The sequence below is a fragment of the Bombus terrestris genome, chromosome 12 (assembly GCF_910591885.1).
Source record: "Bombus terrestris chromosome 12, iyBomTerr1.2, whole genome shotgun sequence".
NCBI lineage: Eukaryota > Metazoa > Arthropoda > Insecta > Hymenoptera > Apidae > Bombus > Bombus terrestris.
The window spans coordinates 179477-205726 of NC_063280.1; the positions used below are offsets into that span (position 1 = coordinate 179477).

At 33.9% G+C, this 26250-nt stretch overlaps 1 protein-coding gene across 1 annotated transcript in view; it reads left to right on the forward strand.

Annotated features, from left to right (window-relative positions):
• LOC100651171 (elongation of very long chain fatty acids protein AAEL008004) overlaps positions 1-26250 on the forward strand; it is a 38664-nt gene that overhangs the window by 8590 nt on the left and 3824 nt on the right. The window contains exons 2-5 of the mRNA XM_003399474.4: positions 5476-5548; positions 15466-15656; positions 24748-24885; positions 25951-26193. Of these exons, the coding sequence (XP_003399522.1) occupies positions 5488-5548; positions 15466-15656; positions 24748-24885; positions 25951-26193 (633 nt within the window). The 5' untranslated portion in view covers positions 5476-5487. The remainder of the gene's footprint in view (positions 1-5475; positions 5549-15465; positions 15657-24747; positions 24886-25950; positions 26194-26250) is intronic.

Genomic DNA, 26250 nt, shown 5'->3' on the forward strand with positions numbered 1-26250 from the left:
TCAAGGTAATGTAACATAGAAACATTACGAAATATTAATCATCTTAAGAGAGTGATGAAAAGGAGGCAATATTCGTAGAACTCTTTCCTAACTACCCAGTAATATTCTTTTTTGATACTTCCACTAATTTGCCAAATTTATTTTATTGATCTGGAAAATAAAGATCTAAAGTTTTAAGGAAATTAAGTCATGTCTGACACAATTCTATTTTTCCACTTTCCTACTAGATTGAATGTATGCCAACTACATCACTCTAAGGTTAATTATTGTTTGTTCAGGAAACGGAATGATGACGGACGATTCCACTGAAAGACGTTTAATAATTATATACCGTAATTAGATTTATTATTGAATAGATCTTGTAGAGTGATTATAGTTTAATAACATGGAAGTGATAGAATTTTATCGAGCGAATAAAGGGTGTTTAGAAACAAAACAAAGAGGAGCGAATTCTGAATATTTAATTTACCTATAACAATATTTTCTGAATTTAATGAGTATAATACAAGCCCGTACTTCATACATTTCAATGATTTTTTAACCAATGCTGTTGTATTGTTGTAAGAACGTTTTCTTGCGAAGAACACTGACAAAAGGGACTGCTGTAATAAGGATCTTCCAATACATACAATCTATATAATTATTGGAGCTGCCTTCTTACTGCTTAAATCCTTCAATTTTTACACAGGCGTACGTAAGTATCCTAGCGCTTGTAGACACTCTTTAGGAATATATTTTGCAAAAACATATTGAAACTTAATTAGCGGTATTATGAGACTAGAACATCATGATTATATTGATCAAGTTTGAAACAAATAGTAGAAATTACAAGATATTTAGTACAATTATATATTTCCTTGAATTATTTAAACGGTCAATTATCAGTTGTATTAATAAATCTTAATATTCAATGAAACCGTATTTAATACTTGTTATTGCATTACTTAACGTGACTATTCGCCCTAATTTTTTACTAAACATATATTTGCAATAAATATTTTGTAATTTCCATATACATTTTCAAATATTTTTCATATTTTCAATATTTTTCATAACACATACATAATATGGGCGTAAGATTTTTATGGCAAGTGTACAAATATTTTTATGAGCTACTGTATGTCTGGATAATATGTATCTGAAACGCTCAGCTATAAATAAATATTTTATTACGTGTTATACCTACCAGCAACGTTTGTCTGAATGAAACAGAGCTATTATTGCAGTAAAATAGTGAGCGTAATCGATGTAGAGGAGAACAAAAGAGGCGAATTTATAGTTGACCGTAACACGCGCTAGACCAGTTTATTAGTTTTAATCTGACGGCGGTTACGTTGGTTATCTGCTGTAATCGATCTCAACAGGACGTAACTATGTGTTTAGTAACTTTCTCGCCGCTACCTTGTGCCTACTTACAAGTTTCTATATCTCTTTCTATCTGTGTGTCATTTCTCACTCCATCTGCCTACTTTTCTCTACTATCTCCTTCTCACTTTTTCCCCTGTATTCCACTGTTTCGAGACTCTTTTTTTCCTTTCCGAATGCCTACTAATCTTACCGTATTTATGTAACATCCGTAACCGATGGAGAAAGAACGAAAGAGAAATTTCTACGATTTAATAATCGAATCATGGAAGTCGAAGTTCTTCGATACATTTTGTTGTGAATCGTGCTGTTCTCCAAATTGCGCGTTATACGTACGTTAATTATAATGTATATATATATGTATATATGTATATATATATATATAATATATATGTATAATATATGTATATATATATATATAATATATATGTATAATATATGTATATATATATATAATATATATGTATAATATATGTATATATATATATAATATATATGTATAATATATGTATATATATAATGTATATATATAATGTATAATCTCGTATTATCAAGAACTATTCTGCAATGGATACTCAAGCCAAGCAAAGCTCATCTTATCGAGTTGACTTGAATATTTGCGTACGTATGCATAGTAGTCGACTAACTTCAAATAATTCGAGCCAATACATAACCACTAATAGTTTCAAATAGTATAATATATAAGTATAATAGTGTGAATTAAATTTTTTCCAACTTCTTTCTTTGTTTTTTAAATACTCTGGCAATGACAAAATTGCGTATTAGAACTTTTTTCATCGATGATTTACAAAAGCACATCGTCAAAAGATCAACAGTTTCGTTGCGTCATATCAATTACGTGCTAATTATACCAGCTGAAACGTTCGAGACAGTCATACGGTAGAAAGAGAGAGAAACAGTCATGTGTGTTGACAAGATAAGTATGCACACGCACAAGAAGGAAAAAAGCAATCGAGTACGTGATCGTAAAATGTAACGTTTTAAGGATTCATTGGAAATCAAATTTTCATTATCTATCCAGGATATATGATATCCAATGAAGTATTTGGACACTTGTCGAAGAAAACCTTTATGCACGTATTCTATACGTTACGCAAAACAGTTACAAATTTTAATGGTATTTTAGTGAGGCATAACTTTCATGATTATATTGGTAAAATTTAATGCCAATTTGAACATTTGTATAAAAGTTATAAAATATTTACTGCGAAACGTATATTTAGTAAAAATTTGGTATATAGCGTAAACAACTGAAACGTATAATGAGTGTTAAAAATGTATACAATGGGTTGAATATCGAGGATTATCAACATTGAATAAAGCAAGGTTTGTTTTTAATTTGACGAATATAATCATGGTAATTCGATCTCATTACAGTGCTAATAAAAAATTGAACTGTTTTGAATAACGTATGTATTATTTACATATATTCATGAACAATTCTACAGGTGTTTGAATACTGTTCCTAAATTACTATATATTGAAAATAATGATAGCAGAAAGTTAATATTAAAATGTCTGAAAACTCGTTGTTCAAACGTAATCAATGTAGAATAGTTCCATAGAGCTTCCTAAGCAATACGATTATAATATTGTGTCCGTGAAGAACTGCGTACATTTGACTTTGTTCCTATCACATGTTTTCTAATTTACAAGTTGCATGCGTTTTCTCTGTTTACGGTTTATGATGGCTATGAAATTTTCCATTGTATATATGCAGAGTTCAAAATTTCATTGAAGATAGATTACTAGATACATAGATTTCAACAGACAATTTTATCAATCAAAGAAGTCGATCTAGCAAACTTAACATGAAGCTCGCAACCTTGTGGTATTTTTATAATTCGACTCTGAAAACTAGGGTAATGTACATATTTTTATTTACCTATTAATAATCCATTTGAATTTCTGGCTAGATTTTAGATTAACTTTACTTTGTATGATTTCATCGATCCACTTATATTGAGAAAAAATAATTCGATTTTTTTAAAACGTTTAATTTCTGATGAATTAGATACTCAAAAAAAGTGGGGAAAGCATCGCGAAATTCGAAATATTTGAGTCCTTACAAGATTCTGCATCCGAGTTTCGCGAATTTAAAAATCAAGTTTCGCGAGCTATCTCTAATTTTTATCCATTCAGCTCTTCGTTTTATATTGTTCACACTCGATGTAAACAATAAAGCGGAGCTATACGGTCCGCAACCAATTTACGCCACAGATAGAATGAGGCCTCGCAAAGTCGATAACTCGAGGAGAGAAAAGCGGTGAGTCTCTCGATTCTTTATATTTAACGTAGCAATTCTGTTAGCGAGTATTTTTTAGTCGGTCGACGTGTCGCACGAAGGATAAATTCTATTCATTTATTTCTTTATTTCTTTCTTCATTCACGGAATGAATCCTTTGGTGTATAAAAGATAATATGTTGGAGAAAGAGGTACATTATTGTGCATAGGTAAGTTAAAAACAAATTATTATAATGCATATCTATTAAAACCGTTCATAAGTATTAAAACACGTACGAAATCTTAGCAAAAAACCTGAAAAGTCATTAGGAAATTATCAAAACCCCTAAGAATTATCATTTTCTACTTTAACTTCAACTTAAACTTCAAACTTTAGACCCACATAAAGAACACATATGTTCAATCTTATAACAATAGAGTTATCAGCTTGGTATAATACAAGTGTTATTATGTATCTATGTTAATTAACTAACTTACAATACATTTTACTGCTTATTACACCATTAATAACGAGTTAAATAGTCTGTTTTCAAATGTAGATCACTTAAAGATTGTTCATAACCGAGTTTGGCAAATTACAAGGCAAATTACTTAGCAATTTACTCAAGCAACTCTATATTACTCTTTTATTAGTCGATAAATTAATAGGATCCAGATAATACTACCGTACTTTAAAATGAATGTGACGAATCCGAACGCGGCTATTTTCGCTACAGGTTGGATAGTACGCGTGTTATAGTTAGAGTATCATCTGGCGTGTGGCGCCATACGATTGATCAAGCAACGCCCTGCGCTTTTTCTTCTCTATAAAATATTTGTCCGATAATCGACACTGTGCTATCCGCCATTATTTGTTCGCCGTTTCTTTCGTTTTCAATTAACCGGCCATTCTATCGGTGTCCCGGATCCGAGCCTGTAGCGCGCAAAACCGATGAAAAACATGCAAGCCAGACAATTTCGTGAAAACGCAATCAACGGTCGATGTTCTCATCGCCTCATCGTGAAATTCCATAACCCGATTATGGGTGTGCAAACCAGAGATAATTGAGTATGCATTAATTCGAAGAGGCTTTAATACCCGCAACTTAATCCACTTAATCTCTTCCGTAATCGATCGATTGACACAGTCATCGTCCCGCTTTTTCGTCGTAGTCACATTTCATTTCACGAGAAATCAATGAAAGTACCTTAGAAAAGGAAGTTAAGTAACCGAACTGGTCGTTAAATCGCTCCTTTCTGCGACGTTTAATCTTGAAGACGTATTCGACGTTTTAATCTTGAAGCAGACGTTGCAATGTACCGACAGTATGTTTCTTGAGTAATCATAATCGCGATAACGTTTTTTTCCTTCTTTCTTTCATTTTCGTCAGAAAGAATAAGAAAGGAGGATAAAGATACGCAGGAAATTCTAACGATCGTTGCGATGATTTATCGTTCCGCCGATGCAACTTTCTCGAATGCAGTCGACGGACGACCCGGAAACGCGTTGGAAAATCCGTACAAACGATTGATGTGCCTTTGTGCCTTTGCGAAAACCAGTTTACCACCGACCTGCATAAAACGAATGGAATTTTTACGCTCGTTTGTTGGTTCTTGCATTTGATTTATCTCAAAGTATTTACCACCGGGATTTTTATTTATCTTTCGATTCCTGAATAATTTATCAAACGATTACGGTACATATTGTCGATAAACATCCTTTCATAGACGAAGGAAATTGAAAGAAATTGGGAGAGCAGAAAATTGAAAAAGAAGAAAATTATTAACGAGATTTTCTAAACCATCATTCTGTGGTATTTATAATGAAGGTCGAATAAAGCAGGAACTCTTTGTTCTGGTTTCAGACTTGAGCCAAGATGACAGCTATAGTGACGGATCTGGTGCACGGGTACAGGGATCTAATGGATAACAAGTCCGGTAAGATAATTTTTATTTTAATACATTAAGCAAATTGGCGGTAATGAGAGATTGGAGCATCGATCGGTCGTTAAGTAGGTCAATCCTACGCGATCGTATTAAAAACCAAAAACGATCAACCAAAGTAAATAGGGTAACATTTTTACCAGCGAGATCGTCGCTGTGAGTGATACATAATAGTCTTTCCGATCGCAATGCCACGCGACGTCCCGATTTCACGAGATCGTAACCAAGTAACTAACCAATTTAAAGAGCCACAGAATTGCACGTTAAAATGATACGTCAACTACAGGAAGCTAAATTCGATACAAAAATTATAAAAATAATTTTGATAGAGTGATACAAGGTTCTCTCGCAAATTGTTTCACGAGTGACAAAAACGAACAAATGCGTCGAATAACTTGCTTTCGTAACATCGAATATCATTCGAACGAGGACAAGAAACTATGTGCGATTGAAAGAGGAGCGGACTGATACGATAACCATAGAGGAGACATATTTGTCGCGCATATTTTTTAAATAACCTCCAACTTCACGGCGGCGCGTATGTCAATAAACTCGACCCCAATTTTTCTACGGATCCAGTTGAAATTTTTAAATCCAAGTGAATGTCATTTTAAAGTCTGAAGCCTTCGTTATTAGGCAAACAAAAAAAAGAAGGAGAAAGGCGTCCATTCGTGTTAGCGTTTCCCACATGATTCTCTCATGACATACCTTTTGTCAATAGACAAGAACGCAATGTTCCTCTCAATTCTTTGAGATTCTCGCCACCCACCCACAATCTTTTTTTCTACGATTTTGTTCTACCATCCACGAGAATTGCAACGATAGGAAAAACTAGCCACGATTGTCCGTAACATCTTTTTTATTGGACTATTTACTATAAGAAATACGTCGTCTACATCACAACGAATGAAATAAAGCGACTGAAACGCGACGTACCATTATACACTACTGCTTAAAAGTAGCTTTAAGAAAATGTATTTTAATTATAAAATTATGCATATTAAATCAAAATGCAATGATCTTATTGTATATGGCCATCACAGTTATGCATATAGTAGTACATATATTATGAACCGATTAAATCGATTTTAGAAAGGCAATATGCAATTTTGTTAGCTCTGTTAAAGATTCTTTATCTTTAGATTCTTTAATTGATGAAGTCACATTAGATAGGATCAGGTCAGATTAGATAAGATCTTGTAAAATGATATAGATACTTCTGATGTTAATACAACGATGTATACATCCAATAATATCGATACGTACATAATAAATAGTAAAATATATTATTGCCATATTTTTCAGTAAGTAATTTAGTTTTATAGTCTAATAATTCCATAAAAAGGTAGTAAACATTCCCGCTAACTCACCATTAATTTGGACACTTCTGTAAAATTCACGTACTGTATTACCTACGAATCATGCAAAATATTCATATACCTAGGAAATATCCAATATTTTGTCATAAAAATACGATTATTTCGTCGTCTTCGTTTCATCGTATACAATCTAAATAGAACGATTAGTTATGACATATGTATTCGTTTCTAAACGATATCAGAATGAAGCATCCTTTACATTCTTCTCAAGGGGGAAGAGTCTATCCCAAGCATATTCGAGAAATATTGAAAGTCACGGAAAGATGAAGCTTCGCCACGATGATGATGGTGGTGATCGTAGATTCTGAAAGAGTATATTACGTATATTCTATACATATATAATACGAGGGTTGAAAGCTCATTTAGACGGTTGCGCTGCTCGGTCGCACAGCTCGGGTTTCTACGCCTTCGTGAATTGATTCATGAGAACGACGATGTAACCGTTACACGACTTACGAGCTGTTAAGGGGCTCAAATTGACCAGTCCTCTTTTCATGTTCCCATGCTACACGGTACGTGGATTATCGATTTAATACTGACAAGCCAATAGGCCGTGTTTTCCGCTAATTGTATCCCATGTAGACCAAGAGACGCCCTTGCCTGATTACACCCAAGCTGTGTTGTGCCACTGGAATCCGTTCTGGCATTTACATACGATGCTCATTCGGCTAAACGTTATAGCTACGAGGATCGCGTCAAACAAACCGGTTAGGATAAAATCATGCCCCGGTGCGCGCATGACAAAAATATTTGTCTTCAGTTTTAAACGTCACAGCTACTGCAAATACCTTAACATTATCGACTCTACTTTGAAATAGACTTCATCTCTTATACTTCCATCTTTATAGAAGCTCTTTAAATATTTCCATACGTGTCTTATCGAAACACTCGAATAAAATAAATGATTTTTAAGTGAGTTAGTATATTTTTAAGTAAGTTAATTAAGCACGTTTTCAAAGTTTTTACTAGAATTACTACTTTTTACTACAACGTCAACTTAAAAATTGGAGAAGGCAATTGTAAAAAGTATTGGCATATCATTGTGTTTATTGTAACGTTTGCATACTAATCTGAGTATATCAAATTTTGCATCATCTGATAGATAGTATTTTCATATAACTATAAAAATTTGATACTACGGAAACGAATAAAGAAGACGTTTCATTGAAAAATAAGGATATGTGCAAATACTTTTTGTAGCCACTACAACTTGTTACTCGGATTTCTAGTCTTGATATAATAATTTATTTAGAAATCTCTTATGTTTTAATGCCTTGTTTCATTTCTTTTTTCATGTATTTATGTATTTTTCATGTATTTATATTCGAATCAATTAAAGTCGATCAATCTGAAATTGATCCGTTGTCTATTCGTAATTATAGAAATCACTAGTTAAAGTACAACCTGCTCTGGAAGTGAAATTAATTACGTTGATAACGTGAAAATCGAATTTCTTTTATTGGTCGAGATAATAGGGTAGATTTAATAGGCTGATTCTCAAACATTTCTTCTTCTATCCACTTACCCCAAAGTTCACCTCGTAATTATTTCCTAACTAAAAATTCGTTCGACAAATTACGTCCGCATCGACTGACGTTCCCAGTGGAAAAGAAAAACAAACAAGTTGGTTTCTTAATGGAGAATGATGGAAAATATGGGCTCATATCGTAAGAGTGTCCAGCGGTGCGTGTTCCTGTGGACGTTCCGGTCATATGAATGCTGAAGTAATTTAGCGGAAGCTCTGTCAAACGCCTCCTGAACTAACTCTCCCGCGCCTTCCTGCGGAGGGTTGAATAAAAAAATACTTGTAAAATTTATCCAAGCTAACGGGCGATACCGAAAAGAAATGTTCTCGAGCCGACTGAATTTTTCACGCACGAGAATTATCATCTTATCGTGTTGCATTCCTGTGTTTCTGCGATAAGGGAATCGTTTGGTTATTATCGCGATTCGCCAACCATGCACACAACTTATTAGGAAAATGTGAACAACACGATTAAATACAGAGCCATGAATTTTATGAAGTGTATTTCGATGATAATTGATAAAATAATGTATTCTTATGATGACAAATACTTTCTAAAGCGATTTATCGAGGGGCTCGGCAGAAAAATAGTACTAGAATATCTTTTTTCAAGAATGAAATAAGTCCAGGGAACGATACATAGGATTTGTAATTATCTAGCAGAGAATAACATTTTAATGTTTGAGAACATACGTACATACATTTTTCTACTACAATAGAACTTCATTTATTCGGCTAGTTAATATTTATAGTAGAAGTTCATTAATTTTCCATGGTATCTAGTATTTTTCATTTATTTCATAAAAATTTAAAAATTGTTCATATAAGTGAATTCACTCAGCATAGTGAGTTCAATTAATCGGGTACTAACTAAATATTCATTGCAATAAGCGGAATTCAAATATGTAAAGGAGTTCTATCGAAAAGTTCACTTTTCTTAAACTAAAGACTATAGCTTGTGCCACTTGTCTTCCCCCCACTTTACTTTCTTCAACTGCCGCTAACATGAAAAATATACTTTTTGATATACAATAAAATTCCTTTTACCCGAACCTATAGGGTGACGAACAATTCGTGTAACAGTTAATTGGAATACATATAATAGAAGTTCAGTGATCCTTTTTACTATTAGTGATTTCTCGTTCATATAATTCAGAAGATCGCGTTTAGATAAATGGAATAAATAGGCAGCAGTTCAGTTAATCGTTGTTAAGTAGAATTCCGTTTCTATAAGTAGTATTCAGATAAATGGAATTCTACTGTGATGTGATATTCATTCGTAAGAGGAGTTATTTCAAGAAATGATCATTAAAACGATTTATAATGAAACGTTCGATATAAAGTTATATGTATCAGAGATAAAGTGTGTGCGGCAGTTACAGCAATAGCTTTTTCGTTCCGTATGTTTTTAATCCATTTCACTGGATAAACGATACGCGTGCGAACGTTTTTCTCTCTCCTATTCGACGACTGAATAGAGTCCAATTCCCACGAGATTGCTATACGTATTTGGAGCTCGTAGGCTTTCTCAAATCGAATTTTGATATTGTGACCTTCTAAAAAGCCCTCGTAACAGTGACAGTGTAGAAAATATATTAAATAAATATTATTCCAATGACAACGGAAACGTTTGTTAAATTATGGATTTGAGATATTTTTAGTAATAATGAAGGTGGAAATGCGTTTCATTACAATTCCACTTGTTTGAACATGAAATTCTATTGCGTAAACGAAATATCATTAATAATGAAATACAATAGTAAATTTCTATTATGTGACCTTCAGTTATAATATAATCCTAATTATTCGAACAGAATTCAGCGAAATTATATTTTACTTAATGCTTTATTGACTGAACTACTGCCGATTAAATCTATTTATCTGAACATGAACTAGTATTGTGAAGAATATTAGAAAAATGTTAATTATAGAATAGAAAAATAATAGAATCATGGAAGATGGGATGAACTCATATTACATTTATAAACTGTTTCAAATTCAAATAGATAGAACTCTACTCTATTTAGCGTTTAGCTTACAGAAAGAGGTTTCATGCTCTTTAGTTCGAAAGAAACATGCTATTATAGAAAAGGGAAGAGTAAGTCACTAGTAAATTTAAAACAAATAAGTATACTCCACTTATATGAACTATGTACATATCTTTTTTCAGCAAGTTCAGATAAATCCTACTGTACTCATATGAACTGTTCGTTCTCCGATGGCTTCAGATAAATAGAGTTCTACGGTAGATCCGCAATATGGCTAACACCAAAGATCGACGTAACAAAATTAGTTACAATGTTTACAAATTTGGTTACATTGGGAGCCACAGGTAAGCTTTCATGGACGAATCAACATGAATGGCTAACATCAGGAACCACAGAGGATGTAGTGGACGAACCAACGTCTGGTTATTGAACTGAGAACCACTAAAGTGCCAGTGCAAGGACGTACCGACATTTGGTTACCCTCGGGAGCCACTGAGGTGATGGGTTGTAGACCTCGTAATCTGCTATCCAATGATATATGTACCTTAAGCAAAGGTATATCAATTCGAGATGTCCGCTGGTTGATCCGTTAATTATTTCAAGGTAGATTTTGAAAGGAATAAAGTGAAATAGATTTAAAAATGTGACAGCGTATTCTAGTGAAAGATCGAGAGTTACAACGTAGCTTGAAATAAGTTGAATTGCAAACTTCTATGAAAGGTACCAAGCAAGCGACTTTTGCTCTTTTCGAGCTTTATTTGTTGAGTGATGCAGTGTTTCTCAGAAAATTATTGAATATACTTGAACGTGCTTGAAAAAGTTAAAATCCTGTTTTACAATTACCAACACGTACAAAGTATAAAATGCATCAAGGCGAACTCGAATCTGATTTCGCAAAGTGTCGATACAATATTCTGAATTAACTTCAAAGCTGCTGTGATGTTCCAAAATTTAGCTCTTTAAGTATTCATAATTTTGTAGGTATTAATTTCATAATTTTGTAGGTATTTGAGTAGGTACTTTACGATATAACGTCATGCGTTATCTCATATAGCAATCCCAGCTGAGAGTACGCTGGATGCATGTTTTTCTTTCGTGTATTGAAATGCTATCACGAGATCACAATATCACGAGATGTCGTTACGAAGAAAAATGGAAAGAATTACATAATTTTATCTAAAGCGTGTGAAAATATGGAGGACGTTTGGTTTGATCGATTCTATCGTTACCATGCATTTATTTTTATGTCAATTATTTAGAATTATGAACGTCAATTACGTTTTACGTAGTAATATAAATGTTCTGCTAACAATATTCGTTCTTGAAAAAAGCGTATACGCCCCACGCTGAGCTTTCCGTTCAAGCCATTTGGAATTGTGGTAGAGTAAATGTTCAACCATACGTGTGTTAAAACAATTTCATAAAAATTAAATTTATCGCTTTGATGACTGATACATCTTAGATAATACACCCTTCCTTGATAATTATGTTATTTGCACTATTAACAAAATTGTAAGGCATAAGCAAAACTATCAGAAGCAAAACTATTAATCATAATAACATGGGGCGTATACACGTATAACGTGCGATCTGAATGGAAAGTAACCAAAAATCGGTACGGCACAGAAAGTGTTAATAGATGATTGGTTATGATATGGTTATCGACTTCCTGCCGGAAAGGCAGAACTTTGATATCAAGCCAAGTGTGCGATCGCAGACTGTATAATTTACTTTTAAATCATATGCCGATTGCTCCACATTACAGTACGCATATAACAATGTTGAGTTACGAAATGTCGCCTTTAGCGAATGGAGAATGTCACTTTGCTCCATACTTCCTCTCCATTTACATTGTTATGTAACTTTTGTATACCGTGATCGTAGACACGTCGAAGCGCGATTTCTGCGTTTACATTAGCGAGATTGCATTACGTCAAATGATTCGACATAAAGACTGTGAGAAATATTTTTTGTAATTCTTGACATCTTTGGCTCTTTGTCAAATATATATCGCGCAATGGCTTGACAATTTTAATTTACAGTGACTTAAGAAAATATTTAGATATTTGTAGGAACTTCTTGCAAATTTATTGTGTGCGTTGTACAAAACATTTTAAAACGAATCTGAAAATATAATGTAGTAGTTTCATATATTTACTGCAAGCATACATTTGACAGATAGCATTCAAGTATTTTACTAGGCAATTAGATAGATAGATAACTTTATTTTCCTATAGATAACTTATTTTCCAGCCTTTTGGCTTTAAAAAGGGGTTTGACACGTAGTTGTGCCTATAAAATCAATATACACACATATTGCAATAAGCCTCAATATTCAGAGGAATCATCTTCAACAATTGTAACATTTATACGCTTAAGGTGGATATTGGTGCCGTATTCTAATTTTTTATTAAATATATGTTTGCAGTAAATAAATTCTATATACGTATACAGATTGAGTCCAAATTTTACCAATATAATCACAATTACCGTGTCTCGTTACCATGCTAATGAAATTTCAAGAAGTTTGGTATAATAGGACATGGTACAAATTGTCTATGGTAAACAGTCAAATACTTTCGTGACCGATGTAGAAATCGATCAATGACCAATCATTGCGACACGTGACGAGGACAAAAGACGTTTCTTGCTGGAAAATATGGTACATTTTTACTAATTCTGTTGCATCCTTTAGATCATTCAAAATCCAATAGTGTTTTTTTTTTATTTCATATATTTCTTATAAGTTTGAGAAAATATGAATGGTTGGCGATACAAATGATTTCTTATTTTGACTATTCGCTAAAGTTTCTCTTAAAACATTAAACATTCTTTTGTTTGTTAAAACAAGAATAAAATAGGATGTAAAAGCATAATAATTCTTGCATTATGTAACAAATGATAATACATATAATTATGATTACGTAAAAAATGATAAAAGCATAATGTAAAAGATGATTTGTCACCAAGCTACAAAAGATAAATTCATGGTGTCTTATCATTAACAGGAAAAAGATGTTTTTCGACTTCGAGTTCATTAATACCTGTTTGTTAATATTGACTACTATCGTGTGATCGTTAATTCCGTTCCGTAGAAATAGCTATGTAATATATTTTTTTATCCATTTTTCAAATAGACCAAGTAACATAGAGATTGGCGAGATTTCCAAATATCCCACTGTTTTGAGAAGCGATGAATAAGATACGATATTAATATGTAAAAAGTGTATTTGCTGCAAGAAACTTCAACATATCTAACTGCATATTGAAATAATTAACCCGTTTTCCCTTCTGCTCGTTATGTCATGCCATTGTTTTCCATCGTGACCCATGTTCTTAATTACACTATTACCGTCGAAATTTGAGTTGTAGATAGTAAACATTAAAACGATGTAATCGTAAAAATATGACCTTCTTACATATTTTATTTATATTTACATACTTTTCATTATTATGAACTTAAATTATCAACAAAACGATTATCGACCAAAATTTTATGTTCATGCAAAATTGTTGTACAGTATTAAGAGTTACAGAAATATAACAATAACGCGTTAGTCCTCAAAGTATCCTAATCTAAACTCGATTGAAGAATTTTGAGCGAATTGAATGAGTCATTCCGAGAATCTAGATAATAAAATTATTTACAATAGATATGTATAAAATCGAATGATAATGGAACAAAATAATTATATAAATGTCAAAATTGTTGCAGATGTGGCCGATATACATACGAAAGAAAATTCATTTTATATTAATATTGAATAATAATATCGAAATATGGGTTCTTTATAGCCTAATGTTTTATGTGAAATAATACTTTTTTAGAGGTTTTATAATTTCCTAATGATTTATCAGGTTTACTTAGTTTTCCGTAAGTGCTCTAACACTCATGGACGGGGTTAGATTGGGGTTGGGTATCTCGTGGAATGGAATTATAAGATATTCTGTTGTACACCTTATTGGTATCAAGGGGTAGCAATTACAAGCACGTTCTTCCCGTGAAAAGACTGGCTAAATCAACATATCGATTAGAATTTTTTCCACTGCGTGTATATGAAACGTTCGATTAACTTCTCTTTTATAAAAACCAAACACTCGGTAAACGTGGCTCACGTTACTGTTTGAATAGCGTGCTGTCGACCCGCTAACAGTTTCAATTTTCTCCGATACATACAAAAGAGTTCAATCGGCCGTTAAAGTAATGTACTTGGATTACCCTGTTCTTTTTTAAATATAATCATGGTGTTAAAGAGGTTAACGAACCGGGAAGCCTACCACTTTATTGTTGCTTAATGACAGGAAAATCATCATAACGAGGTTTATCGTACCGTGACGTCGATGCATAAAGTTATGGAAAAAATAAAAGTACCACCGGGGCAGGAGGAGAAAAAAGAAAAAAAAAAGGAGTGTAACGAAAAGTAACGATTCTTTACTTTCTATTCGTCGGTCGTTAAAGAATCGCTGGATGAGGAACCGATAATTAAACGCGGCTTTAACATTATTACTAAACCGAGCAGGAGAGCGAGATTTAATTAGCGATAACCACAAGAACGAAGTGGACGTGGATTTCACGCTTACTCACGCTAACCCTCGTTGATATGAAATTGCTCGCAGTGGTATCTTTCATTTGCTTGACTATTGGTCTCTAGTCGAGCACGTCGCGTATGCCTACATTCTTAATATACTCGTGCCTTTCTAAATAAAGAGACCGTTCGCGCCAATCTCCCAATTTCAAGAAGTCCGAGAGTCATTGTTCACGAATCATTCCCATCGAGCGCGATATTAATTAGCCGAACTTTGAGTTTATAGCCGTTCGATTTCTATTTAATCACGGTCGAATCGATAGCTCGAGCAAAAAGAAAGAAAACACATTTTTTACCTATCGAAAAGTTCGATGTCTCGCGTCAAAAGACTAACTATGTATTTATCGGATAATGGATAAGAGAAATAATCGTTCGTAAACAATTGTAATCGCGATTGTCGTTCGTTCTAACGGTAGCTATATTCTGATTCTAGATCCCCGGGTGAACAATTGGGTGATGATGAGCAGTCCTTTTCCAACGATGGCGATATGCCTATCTTACGCTTATTTCAGCAAGGTTTTGGGACCGAGGCTAATGGAAAATAAAAAGCCTTTCAAACTTCGGGGAATCCTGATAGCGTACAACTTGGTTCAAACACTATTCTCCACATGGATCTTCTACGAGGTTCGTCTTGCTTAATTATAACTTTTTCTTTTCTCTATATCCATTTACTTTTTCTCAGGGAAACTTCGTGATTTCGTACAGAATATACGTACAGAAATAGATAATCGACAGCAAGGTATTCTACAATACATGTGAAAATAAGTCGAGAATCGAGAATAACAAAATTGCATTTCTCGTTTTCGAGGAAGTGTAATTTCAAAATTCAATAACAATCTTGTTATTCTCGATTTTCGTCTTATTTCGAATTGTAGAATCTCCCCTAATTTTACTTGTTCTGTAAACTTAGGACCATTAAAAGACCAAGTGATATATGTATACACGATAAGATAGGGTTATCAGAGTCAAGCTAATTTGTCAAATTTGATTATAAGCAATTTTTAAGCGATATAAATTTGGAAAAAACTGTTTGACTCATTATTAGTGACGCGATAAGCAGTGAAATATTTCACGCAGTTACATCGATAGCTCACCGATTATAATTTTCTACGAGGATATAACTTCCACTTATGAAAAGGAAAGATGTTTGTTCAATTAATATCGGCATTTTCAGTTGTAATTATCGTAATTCAGTAACGTGTGTATATTACTATGTAATTAATAACCATACGATTATTCGAATCATTTTTTCGTTTTTTGATATGTTCTTTTGGTGAACTTGAACTACACGGTACTTTCTCATTCTTTCGTTACTATATTAAAGACTAACGATCGCAATTTTGTACAAGTTTGACTATTCTGTAGAAAGTTCAAAATTGAACTTTATGATGTTGGAGCTTAGGTGACTCGAATAACTCTGCCTTACTATATTGGCACAGAAATAAACGCGAACGATTGTCCCTCGCTTAGCCGACAAACTCGTTCAAGTAATCCCATTCCGACGTATCATCGATCACGCCTAGAATAATTAATGATCGGTCTCGACAACGATATGCCCCCTACCCCCTTCTTCGTGAAAGTTATTGCCTGTCGGCTACGATGCGCCGGTGTTTCGCGGCTTGCATAAGTCATTCCTTCGACCAGTCAATGAAATTCATCGCGTCGATGAAAAACCCGCGAAATAGCGTACCGACTCGCCATTTGCATTTTTCAGTTTTTCCATCTTATTCACGAGTGTTGACTTGTGCCAAGTACACGTGTAAAACCAGAGGAATGAAATTTTTCCTATAAACCAAAGGAAATTGAAAGAAACGCCTTATTATTTCGCCTATAAACCCAATCACGTTTTTTGCCGGAGTGTTCGATTTTTAATTCAGCATTTCAAAAACCAAAATGGTCAACTCCACTCTTTGCAATTTTTACGATTTTATTGTTAAGGTAGGCGATTAACAACCGATTTTCATAAATTTGTTCAGCGCAAAAGAAAAATAGGATAAATAAAGAAATTCCAAGGATCTAGAATTTTAAGAAATAATGTTTCTTAAATGATCACATTCTGAATGGTAATTCTAAGTAGCTAATTCAATTCTAATTAGCTGAATTGTTTATACGGATAAAGAGGAGTTTATAAGACAAAAGGTACGAAGAAATACTATAATTTCACGAAAGAGAAATATTCGTCAAGGGGAATAAATATAATATATGTGCCCCAGAATAGATGACTATAACTAACACGATAAAGGTTGTTTAGTATAAGAGTTGATCACAACGTACCATTTTTAAACTTTTTTTTGTTCACCGCTATAAGTTAAACGATCCCTTTATGCGACAGAACAAGCGTGTTAAAGAGGGAAAGTAGTCGCGTAATGTTGGAATACGATTTATAAAAGATTAATTTTAACTTCAAGAAATGAGTTTTTATATAAAATAACTTTATAAAATATTATAGCTTTCACTTTAGTGCCAGTAAACCGATGAGATTCCTACGATTGTTTCGCACAAGGTTCTTATAATATATTATATTATATTATATTATATTATATTATATTATATTATATTATATTATATTATATTATATTATATTATATTATATTATATTATATTATATTATATTATATTATATTATATTATATTATATTATATTATACTATATATATATGCAATGAACGTAATTTGTGTCGCAGATGGCTAACCAATTACAAGAAATGTGCATTTGAAATTTGGAAAAATCGCATATTACTACGTATTCAGATATTGAAACCCATCAACCAACAAGGACTACACAGCAATACATAATTTTCCCGAAATTTATATGCCTTGTTCCCATTGGTTAGCCATTTGCGATTAAAATTAGAGATATGTTTATTCCACATATTAAAACTATCACCATACATCAAATTTCGTTAAAATCATTACATCCCTAATTCAGAAAAAATGTTTCTGTCCCTAATGCACCATGTTTCAACTCTCACGATATATGGATGTATTCCAACAAATAGGTTCTATTAATAATAATGAGAATAATGAGATAATGTCCGCAATCTCAGAATGTGTAATATCGAATTTTCGATTTACTTGTAGTCACATCAGATGGATCGATAATACTTTGATTTGGGTCACGGTAACGGCTCGCATTTAATTGATTGGTTCAAAGTGGAAGAAACATAAGATTCCATGGAATCAATTTGAATCGATTTTCTATTTTGTGAAAATAGAAACCGTCCCCACGCATCCACGTGCTCCTGTGTCTGATAGGGTCAAGAATGCGCGTACGTATTTAATGAAATACAGATCGTATTTGGTTTGTGCTTAGTATGTCGCACGCACGCTTCGATACAGTTATCTCGTGAGAATCGTACTCACGTAGGAATACGTTGCGTTACTTTCTACGAGTTTTTCATTGATCCAATTATTATTCGGCTAGTCGATTACGTACCGATTGTGATTAAAAACATTCTAATAATCAAAGAGTTGACCACTGGGACTGAAAATCAAGATCAATGATCGAGTTTCTTAAATAGACTTTTACTTCGACTGCTTTCTCCCTTCTCCAGAGTTCTTATTTTATTTGCTCTATGCTCGCTATTTCTTATCTTTCCATGAAATAACATGAATTTCCGCATCAATTCTTTTTACGTATTGAAGCCTCGTTTCAACAAAACTCATCGATACGTATTCTGAAATACATTTTGAACATTTGTCGCAAGAAAATCTCAATGAAGCTAAGATAAGATAAAAATCAAAAATAAAAAAAATTGCGTTTTCGGTTGTGCTTTTAGTTATTGTCAATTAAAAATTAACCGAAATATCCCTCTGCGCGAGTAAACTTTATACGAACGAAAGTAGGACAGCCTAAACAGCGGGGTGCATAGAGATGCTCAAATCATGTTGTATATATCGTGCTTATTGTCTACTTTGTTTGAAAGAAAACAGATTGTACTGAACATGTACTGTAATATAAAACGATTATATAACGTATTATAAAACGATTGTTATTCTCATTACCATTCTTCTGTGGATATTCGCAGACGGGACAATTGGTGTGCGTATATAAAATTTGTATAAATGTTGTTTATATGTGCTATTATTTAGTAACTATTTATAGAGGCAAAAGATTAGAGGAAACATTAATCCTGCTTATTCGAAAATTTCATAAAGCGGTTTTCGATATGCTGGATTTTAATGAGAAGGCAGATATAATGTTTAATCAACGATTTTTCTTACAAGACATCGCGCAGGATAGTTTACGTTTTCGAATGTCATAATTTTCTTCTCCACGACTTGTACGAAGGAAGCTGCTTCGTGCTATCGTTCGATTTGAGGATCTCTGTGCAGCCTGCTGCTTAGGCTGACCTACTTTCGTTCGTGTAAGCAAGTTTGCTCGTGCACAGGTATACTTCGGCTAATTTTTAATTGTCAATGACTAAAAAACAAAGCCGAAAACACAATTTTTTCATCCTTGAGTTTGATCCTGTTTTAGCTTCAAGAATCACCCCTTAGATGTTTTTACACATGTAGCTAAACACCTTGTATACTTCATTGATACGTATCTTGATATTCGTCTCTAACAACTGTTGGAAGAAAGCCTTCATGGCATACTTAATGAGTATTTATTAGTATTTGAAAATTATGAAACAACATTAAGAACAATCTTTAAGTATCTACGCTACATAGCAATTAATCATCATCAATCATTTAAAATGGCAACGATGAAAATCTTCCGGGTAGATAAGGAGAGTGTATCCACTCGATTATTCTAAGAAACACTGAATCATAATGCTTTGATCGACTTGATAACATATTAAGTAATAATTCAGAATTAGGACTTTAGTTTCAAAAATGTAAAGTGTCGCGATTAGATTTATCAATAAATCTCATGCGTTTAAATATAATGCGCAACGCGTTAAGAAATTAAGAATTTAATTACATAATTCCTAATCGTTGTGCACCATGCGGGCGGTTGCCTGTCTCTGAAATAGGAAATACTCCGGATTTTAATCTCTTTTAACATAACTGCGTTCTAACATAATTTCATTTTAACGCGGCAAATTTTACATAAATATTATCGATTCTTATCATATAGCGTACAGCGGGTGTAGAAAATATTCGTACACTCATTAAAACGGAATAACTCTTTTAAAATTGGACCAAACGTTTACTAGATGACGCGTAAAAAGATTTTGAAAAAGTTGCAACTTTATGCTCTCTATCTGGACCTGCAATGAGGATTTAAACAACATATGTACATTACTCTCTTCTTCGCAATTCGGACCAATTGCAACTTTTCGATATTTTTTTTTTTTTTTTTTTTTTTTACACGTCATCTAGTAAACTAAATCTCTTAGATACAATAACTCCTAAAAAAAGTTGTTGTTTGGCCAAATTTTACAAAGGTTATTCTGTTTTAAAGAATGTACGAATATTTTATATCCCCACCGTATATCGAGAGAAAAGCTAATGTTTATAGAACAAGGAGGTTTTAATTTTCCTTATCAGCTTATAAGTAAGTCTCACTGTACAACAAATCTGCCGAGTTATCGGCCCAATGACTCACAAGTCAAGTGACGTTCGTTTCGATAGCCTTGCCACAGAAAGACTTAATTAAGAATTGCACATTTACCATTGCCAATACATCGCGCTTAAAATAATAGAATGACGTTGAAAGTAACTCGAGATCAATCATCCGAACATTAAAGCCTGCGAACTTACAATACAAGAGCAGCCTGTTACTACAAGTCTCATTCGTAAATGCATCTTGTGACACAAAAACGTGATTCGAGATGATCTATTGACTCCATGCTGTATAAATTGCAACATATATATACATATATATACACAAACATATTACGCGCGTGTGTAACAGAAGTTTCAAGTTCTTCAGCTTCGAATTATCGGGAAAAGATGGACCGACTCATTCAAATCCTTTATCTCTTTATTAAAATTTATCTAATACTCCTATCTTTTAATGTATGAAGTCATTTCTACTGAAGATGCATGCTATGATAATCATGTTTCGAAAAATCCAGATTGAAATTAATACGTGTTTATTAACTTTTCATGTCGACAATATATGTATTTTCAATAGATGACCCGACTAACATGTTAAATATTCTCGCGAACTGACGAATGCGACGAAGAATCTATGAGTCGATCCTTTACTAAGAAATATTTATCATTGACCACTTATCTTGCAAAAAGTCCCGCTCCTTCCGCAAAAAGCCTTCTTTTTGGCGGACCTTTTTCCAAAGAATCGATTTAGGAAGCGCATTAGTCACGCTGAGCGAGCGTCGAAAGTACTTTCGTTGTGATGGTCGTGGTGGTGGTGGTCGTCGTCGTCATCGGGGAGCAGCTACTAGTACGCCGTGAAGGTCTAAACCGACCGTTTGGTTTTACCATTGGAATGAGGAGAGCATCGCTGTAGAGTATCGTAATGAGCAGAAACGTAATTTTCGTGACACGATGACACGATTTCGCGCGACACGTATCCCGCGAGAGCAGGTGCGAAATTCGTTACATTGATCTGGATAGGCACGTTCTTTGTTGTTCATATGCGTCAGGATATTATTTTGAAAGGCAAGAAGTAGTAACTGTGTAATTGTCGTTTGAATTCCAGTTTCAGACATGCTCGTAAGTATCGTCAATACTGTCCAACACTTCCTGTACAAACAGTATCTTTTCGGGCATAGATTGTTCCAACGTTTCGTATTGCAATTGGCGTAATTAGGGTTCCACGAAAACCTTACTACCACGTTACATCACACCGAACGCTACACACGATATCGGTGTGTTCTTAAACTTCTGAGTTACTGCAAACTAACTGCAATGCCGGTGGAACATTTTACTGAAGGGGACACGGTTTTACGCCCGAAAAGCCTCGAGAATCTCGTTCTAACTTCCTGGAGACGTGCACGGAACAATGAAAGCGATAGATGGCTAGAAGTCACCTTTATTCGTTTCGCGGGAAGGCAATCGAGAAATAAAGCCGAACTTGTGACCGTACTTCACGAAATTCAAATCAAGGTGGACCTACATATGTACGGCGATGAAAAATTATCCTAGTATGCGTATGGTATTTAATGCGACACAACCGCGGCCTTGACACACAATTCTCATAGCCATACGTGCGTTGTGTTCTCGTTACCGAACGACCTACGCTTCAAACTACACCCAAGCTTTCCTAACCCTGTTTAATACGGTCAAGTTTAATGGAATTCCGTGTCCTAGCGTCGATGATACCAATCAAGTTACACGAATCGGATGTCGTGCGTCACGCGATAACCAAAGTCAACGAAATTAGTTGGAGAGCATCGTGAATCTAAGGAAAGCTCGGTTGCCTCCAACAGATAACAGAATAATTATTCTTCGACAAATCCTGTCTGCATTCGCGAGCGTTTACACATAATTTATGTTTGTATTCTTGAAATCTTGAGATCTCTAAACTATTTCTGTATTCTTCGTCATCTTTTTTTTCTTTCCTTTTTATGTTACATTAATTAACTTAATTTTTCAGCGGAAAATAAACCTACCACGTTGAAAAAAGAAGAAATATTGAAAGAAGGTTACGAATAGCGTGCTTTTCTATGTCCAGTTTAAAATAGATTACATTACACGCAACATTGTTTCCTTCGTTTATCCGCAAAACACTCCTTTCATCAACCTTAATGAGCTACAAAAACATGCTAATTAATGTAAACGGTGTTTCCATTAGAACAATATTATAATGCGCTATTCTGTAAAAATGTATATACACGTTTCTTAAATGACTACCAACATTGTTTTACAAACAACAAAAATATTCTACATTACTGGAAATGCTTTATCTTCTATCTAGATACGTAATTTAAATCTTGAACTGTTCGTAGCTAAAGAAAGTATCTTGAAATTAAGATTTGATGGATTCCTCATAAAGAAGAAAAGCAAATTTGAAACGAAATATTTCAATAACGAATTATTGCGATCTTCTTCGCAAATGCATGGAATTTTTCAAGTACACATTAGCGATTTTGTAAGTCACCGTTTGTTTGGTTCTCGAACTATATGAGGTAACTTTATTATATGGGTATATACATTGAATGCAACCTTCACATAGTCACGGTAATACGACCACGTTTTTTCCTCCAGAGAATCGTATTGTAATATTATATTTATCGATGTGAAATTGCATTCCATTCTACAATGTGTTTTACAAGGACAAGTGTTTTACCCTCTCAGTTAGAGGTATTAAACGACTCATTGCCAGTCGATCGAGAAATATCAATTTGAGATGGATATATACTATTGAGTATTATTTGCTTCAAACGCTGTCAATATCGACAGTTAGGTAGGATCAGGTAGAATCCCCCAGTAATGTAAATTAAAAAGGCGATCGTAACGTCGATCGTGTTTCTGTTAATTTGCACGTTTTGAATTTGGCGCACGAAAAGTCCTTCATGGGCAAGATTATTTCGTAACGCTATTTCATGCTCGGTTTGAGCAAAATCATCGCCACTTAACCAATTATCGCGGCCTCGCAAGATTTCACTTTCGTTACACGTTCCTCAGATCAATTTCGAGCACATACAGTTTCCGCAAATTGAAAATTATTTCCGGTAACAAACCACTTTGCAAGCAAAACTGCGATATTTCACATTCGAATTTCACTCTTCTAAATTTTCATTTTTGTTTGAGGAAAGTTTTAAATAGTTAATTTAAAGATGATACAACGAAGCCTCAACGAAGCGAAGATTTAAATAAATCTGTAATTGGTTTGGTATACGTCAAATCGTTACGGACGTAATATCTTCTACCACATTCTTCACTCTTTTGCATCAAAGCAAAGTTACATTTGTCGCTAGCCTTTGATATCCTTACGATACAAATTGTTCACTTATTAGCCGAATTCTTTAATACGCGGTTCTTTATTTACGAATGAGCTGCGAATTTTTATGTATAATACATACTTATGCGAATTTCAAAGATTCAAACATGTATAAAATACCTAAAGTTCGATGTAATATTTAGCAGATGAAGAAAATTTTTGCTTAGGTTCCATTTCTTCACAAAAATGTTTATCTTTATAAATATCCGCAACCTGGAGCTATTATCAGCGATCTGATCGCGCCACGCTACTTAAGCGTAAATATCCCAGAATTTTCCAGATTCTTTGAAAGCCTGGAACAAAGAGTAAAAGATTAGTTTTCAGCATAAACGACCTAATTTAATATTCAAATGCTCTCGTGAGTCAGTGTACGTTGTCCATTCCGGAAATATTGACGAAAAACATAAACACTCCGGTAATAAAAGGGATGATCGTTAATGGGGATCCAGTTTGCGCTTGCGAATTGATGATTTAGGTAGTGTTTTAAGCGGGAAACCACGCGTGACCTGATTTTCCGGAAGGAATTGCGAAAATGCAACCGAAAGGCTACAGGAAACAAACTGCAGTCGCATTGTTCGTGATTCCTGAAGGAGCGCGGGCTTTTAGAATTTAAAACAGTGGCGAAGTCGTCTTGCGAAAGAAACAGAGCTGAGGACTCTTTTGTTCCCACTTCAGCTGTTTCCCTGGCTTTTCCTGGCTTCTTGATCGAACAAAGAGAGCAGAGAGACTAAGTTTCTCGGTGGAAAGCGAGCGATCGCAATCTATATGCTGATTGTTGTGGTCATAGCCGTGTATAGTCGTCTCTCGGTGAATGCGCCCCTTTTATTGTTCTCACTTTGCGGTGTTTCCTTGTTTCAGTACTTGATGAGTGGTTGGGCGAAAGGATACAGTTTCCGATGCCAACCGGTCGACTACTCCAACAGCCCCTTGGCTCTCCGAATGGCGAATACATGTTGGTGGTATTACATTAGCAAATTCACCGAGTTCTTCGATACCGTAAGTATCTAAACGACATCCATTTGTACGTGACCATTGTCGTTGTTTTAATTGATTATCGAGTTAGTCACTATTTTGTCCTCCTTAAATAAAACATCCTATCTATCATTTGAACATTTCTATATGAGATTAATTTCTAAATTCACGACTCTATCAATTAATCCTATATTAGAAAAATAGTATGTTTATTATTTGGTTTATTTAATTTATTTGATTTCAAGATTACATAAGTATATCTTGAATATTTGAAAAATACTAATTATTACAATATTGGTTATATTACTGATTTTTTTTATAAAACTTGCCTACCATGAAAGCCTCTATAATATAGCTTTAAAAAAGGGGGAACAGAGTATTTCAGCATATCTTAAAAAATGAAAAAGCTAGTAGATAGATTTTATCTAAGGAAGGCAGTATTACTGTTGTTCATTGAACGGAAACATATGCTGCTCTCGTACGATAGTGAAACGTTGTGACAATTAATACTTTAAACGTTAGAATAATAGAGCATTCCGGATCATTGAGCAGCTACTTTAATACTAGAACTGTCGAATTCTTAATATGTACGTAGTGCAATAAAAAATTTTTATATTTTTATTAATTCAACATTTTTGAAATGAAAAAAAAAAAGAAGAAGGAAGTAATTTCTGTAGATCTCCACAATAGAATTCAAATGTAAACTGGATTTCTTGTCTGTAGCTTGCTAGATTGAGGTTGCACGAAGATTATGCAAGTCTTCTAAAATTTGGTTGGCTAGAAGCAGAAAAAAATTGATCTTACATACAGCTAACCGCAAGCTTATATTTTTTTTCAAAGAACCAGTAATACGAAGCCGAGTAACGTTTGTCTCCGTTTGAGAAGAGTGCTGCTCAAGTATAAGTTGTCAAGCTGTAAAAAGATTATTTTATAATTTACTCTGTGAGATAACTTGACCTTCTTAAGAAGTCGAGGCGTGTAAATTCTAAACGACTGCTTTTTCTTCTTTTCTTTTTAAATTAAATGCAAAATGTGATTGTTTTAACGTATATAAATTAAAAAAATATTAATGATGTCATTTTCTTTCAGCTCTTTTTCATTCTGAGGAAGAAGAACCAACACGTGTCGACGCTTCATGTAATCCATCATGGAATAATGCCATTCTCGGTTTGGATGGGTTTAAAGTTCGCACCAGGTGGTCATAGCACTTTCTTCGCTCTCTTGAACACTTTTGTTCACATTGTAATGTACTTTTATTATATGGTGGCTGCAATGGGGCCTGAATATCAAAAGTACATTTGGTGGAAAAAGTACCTGACTACCTTCCAAATGGTAAATCCATTAATCGATAATGATCTGAACTTTCTAATTCTATGTAACTAGTTTAAC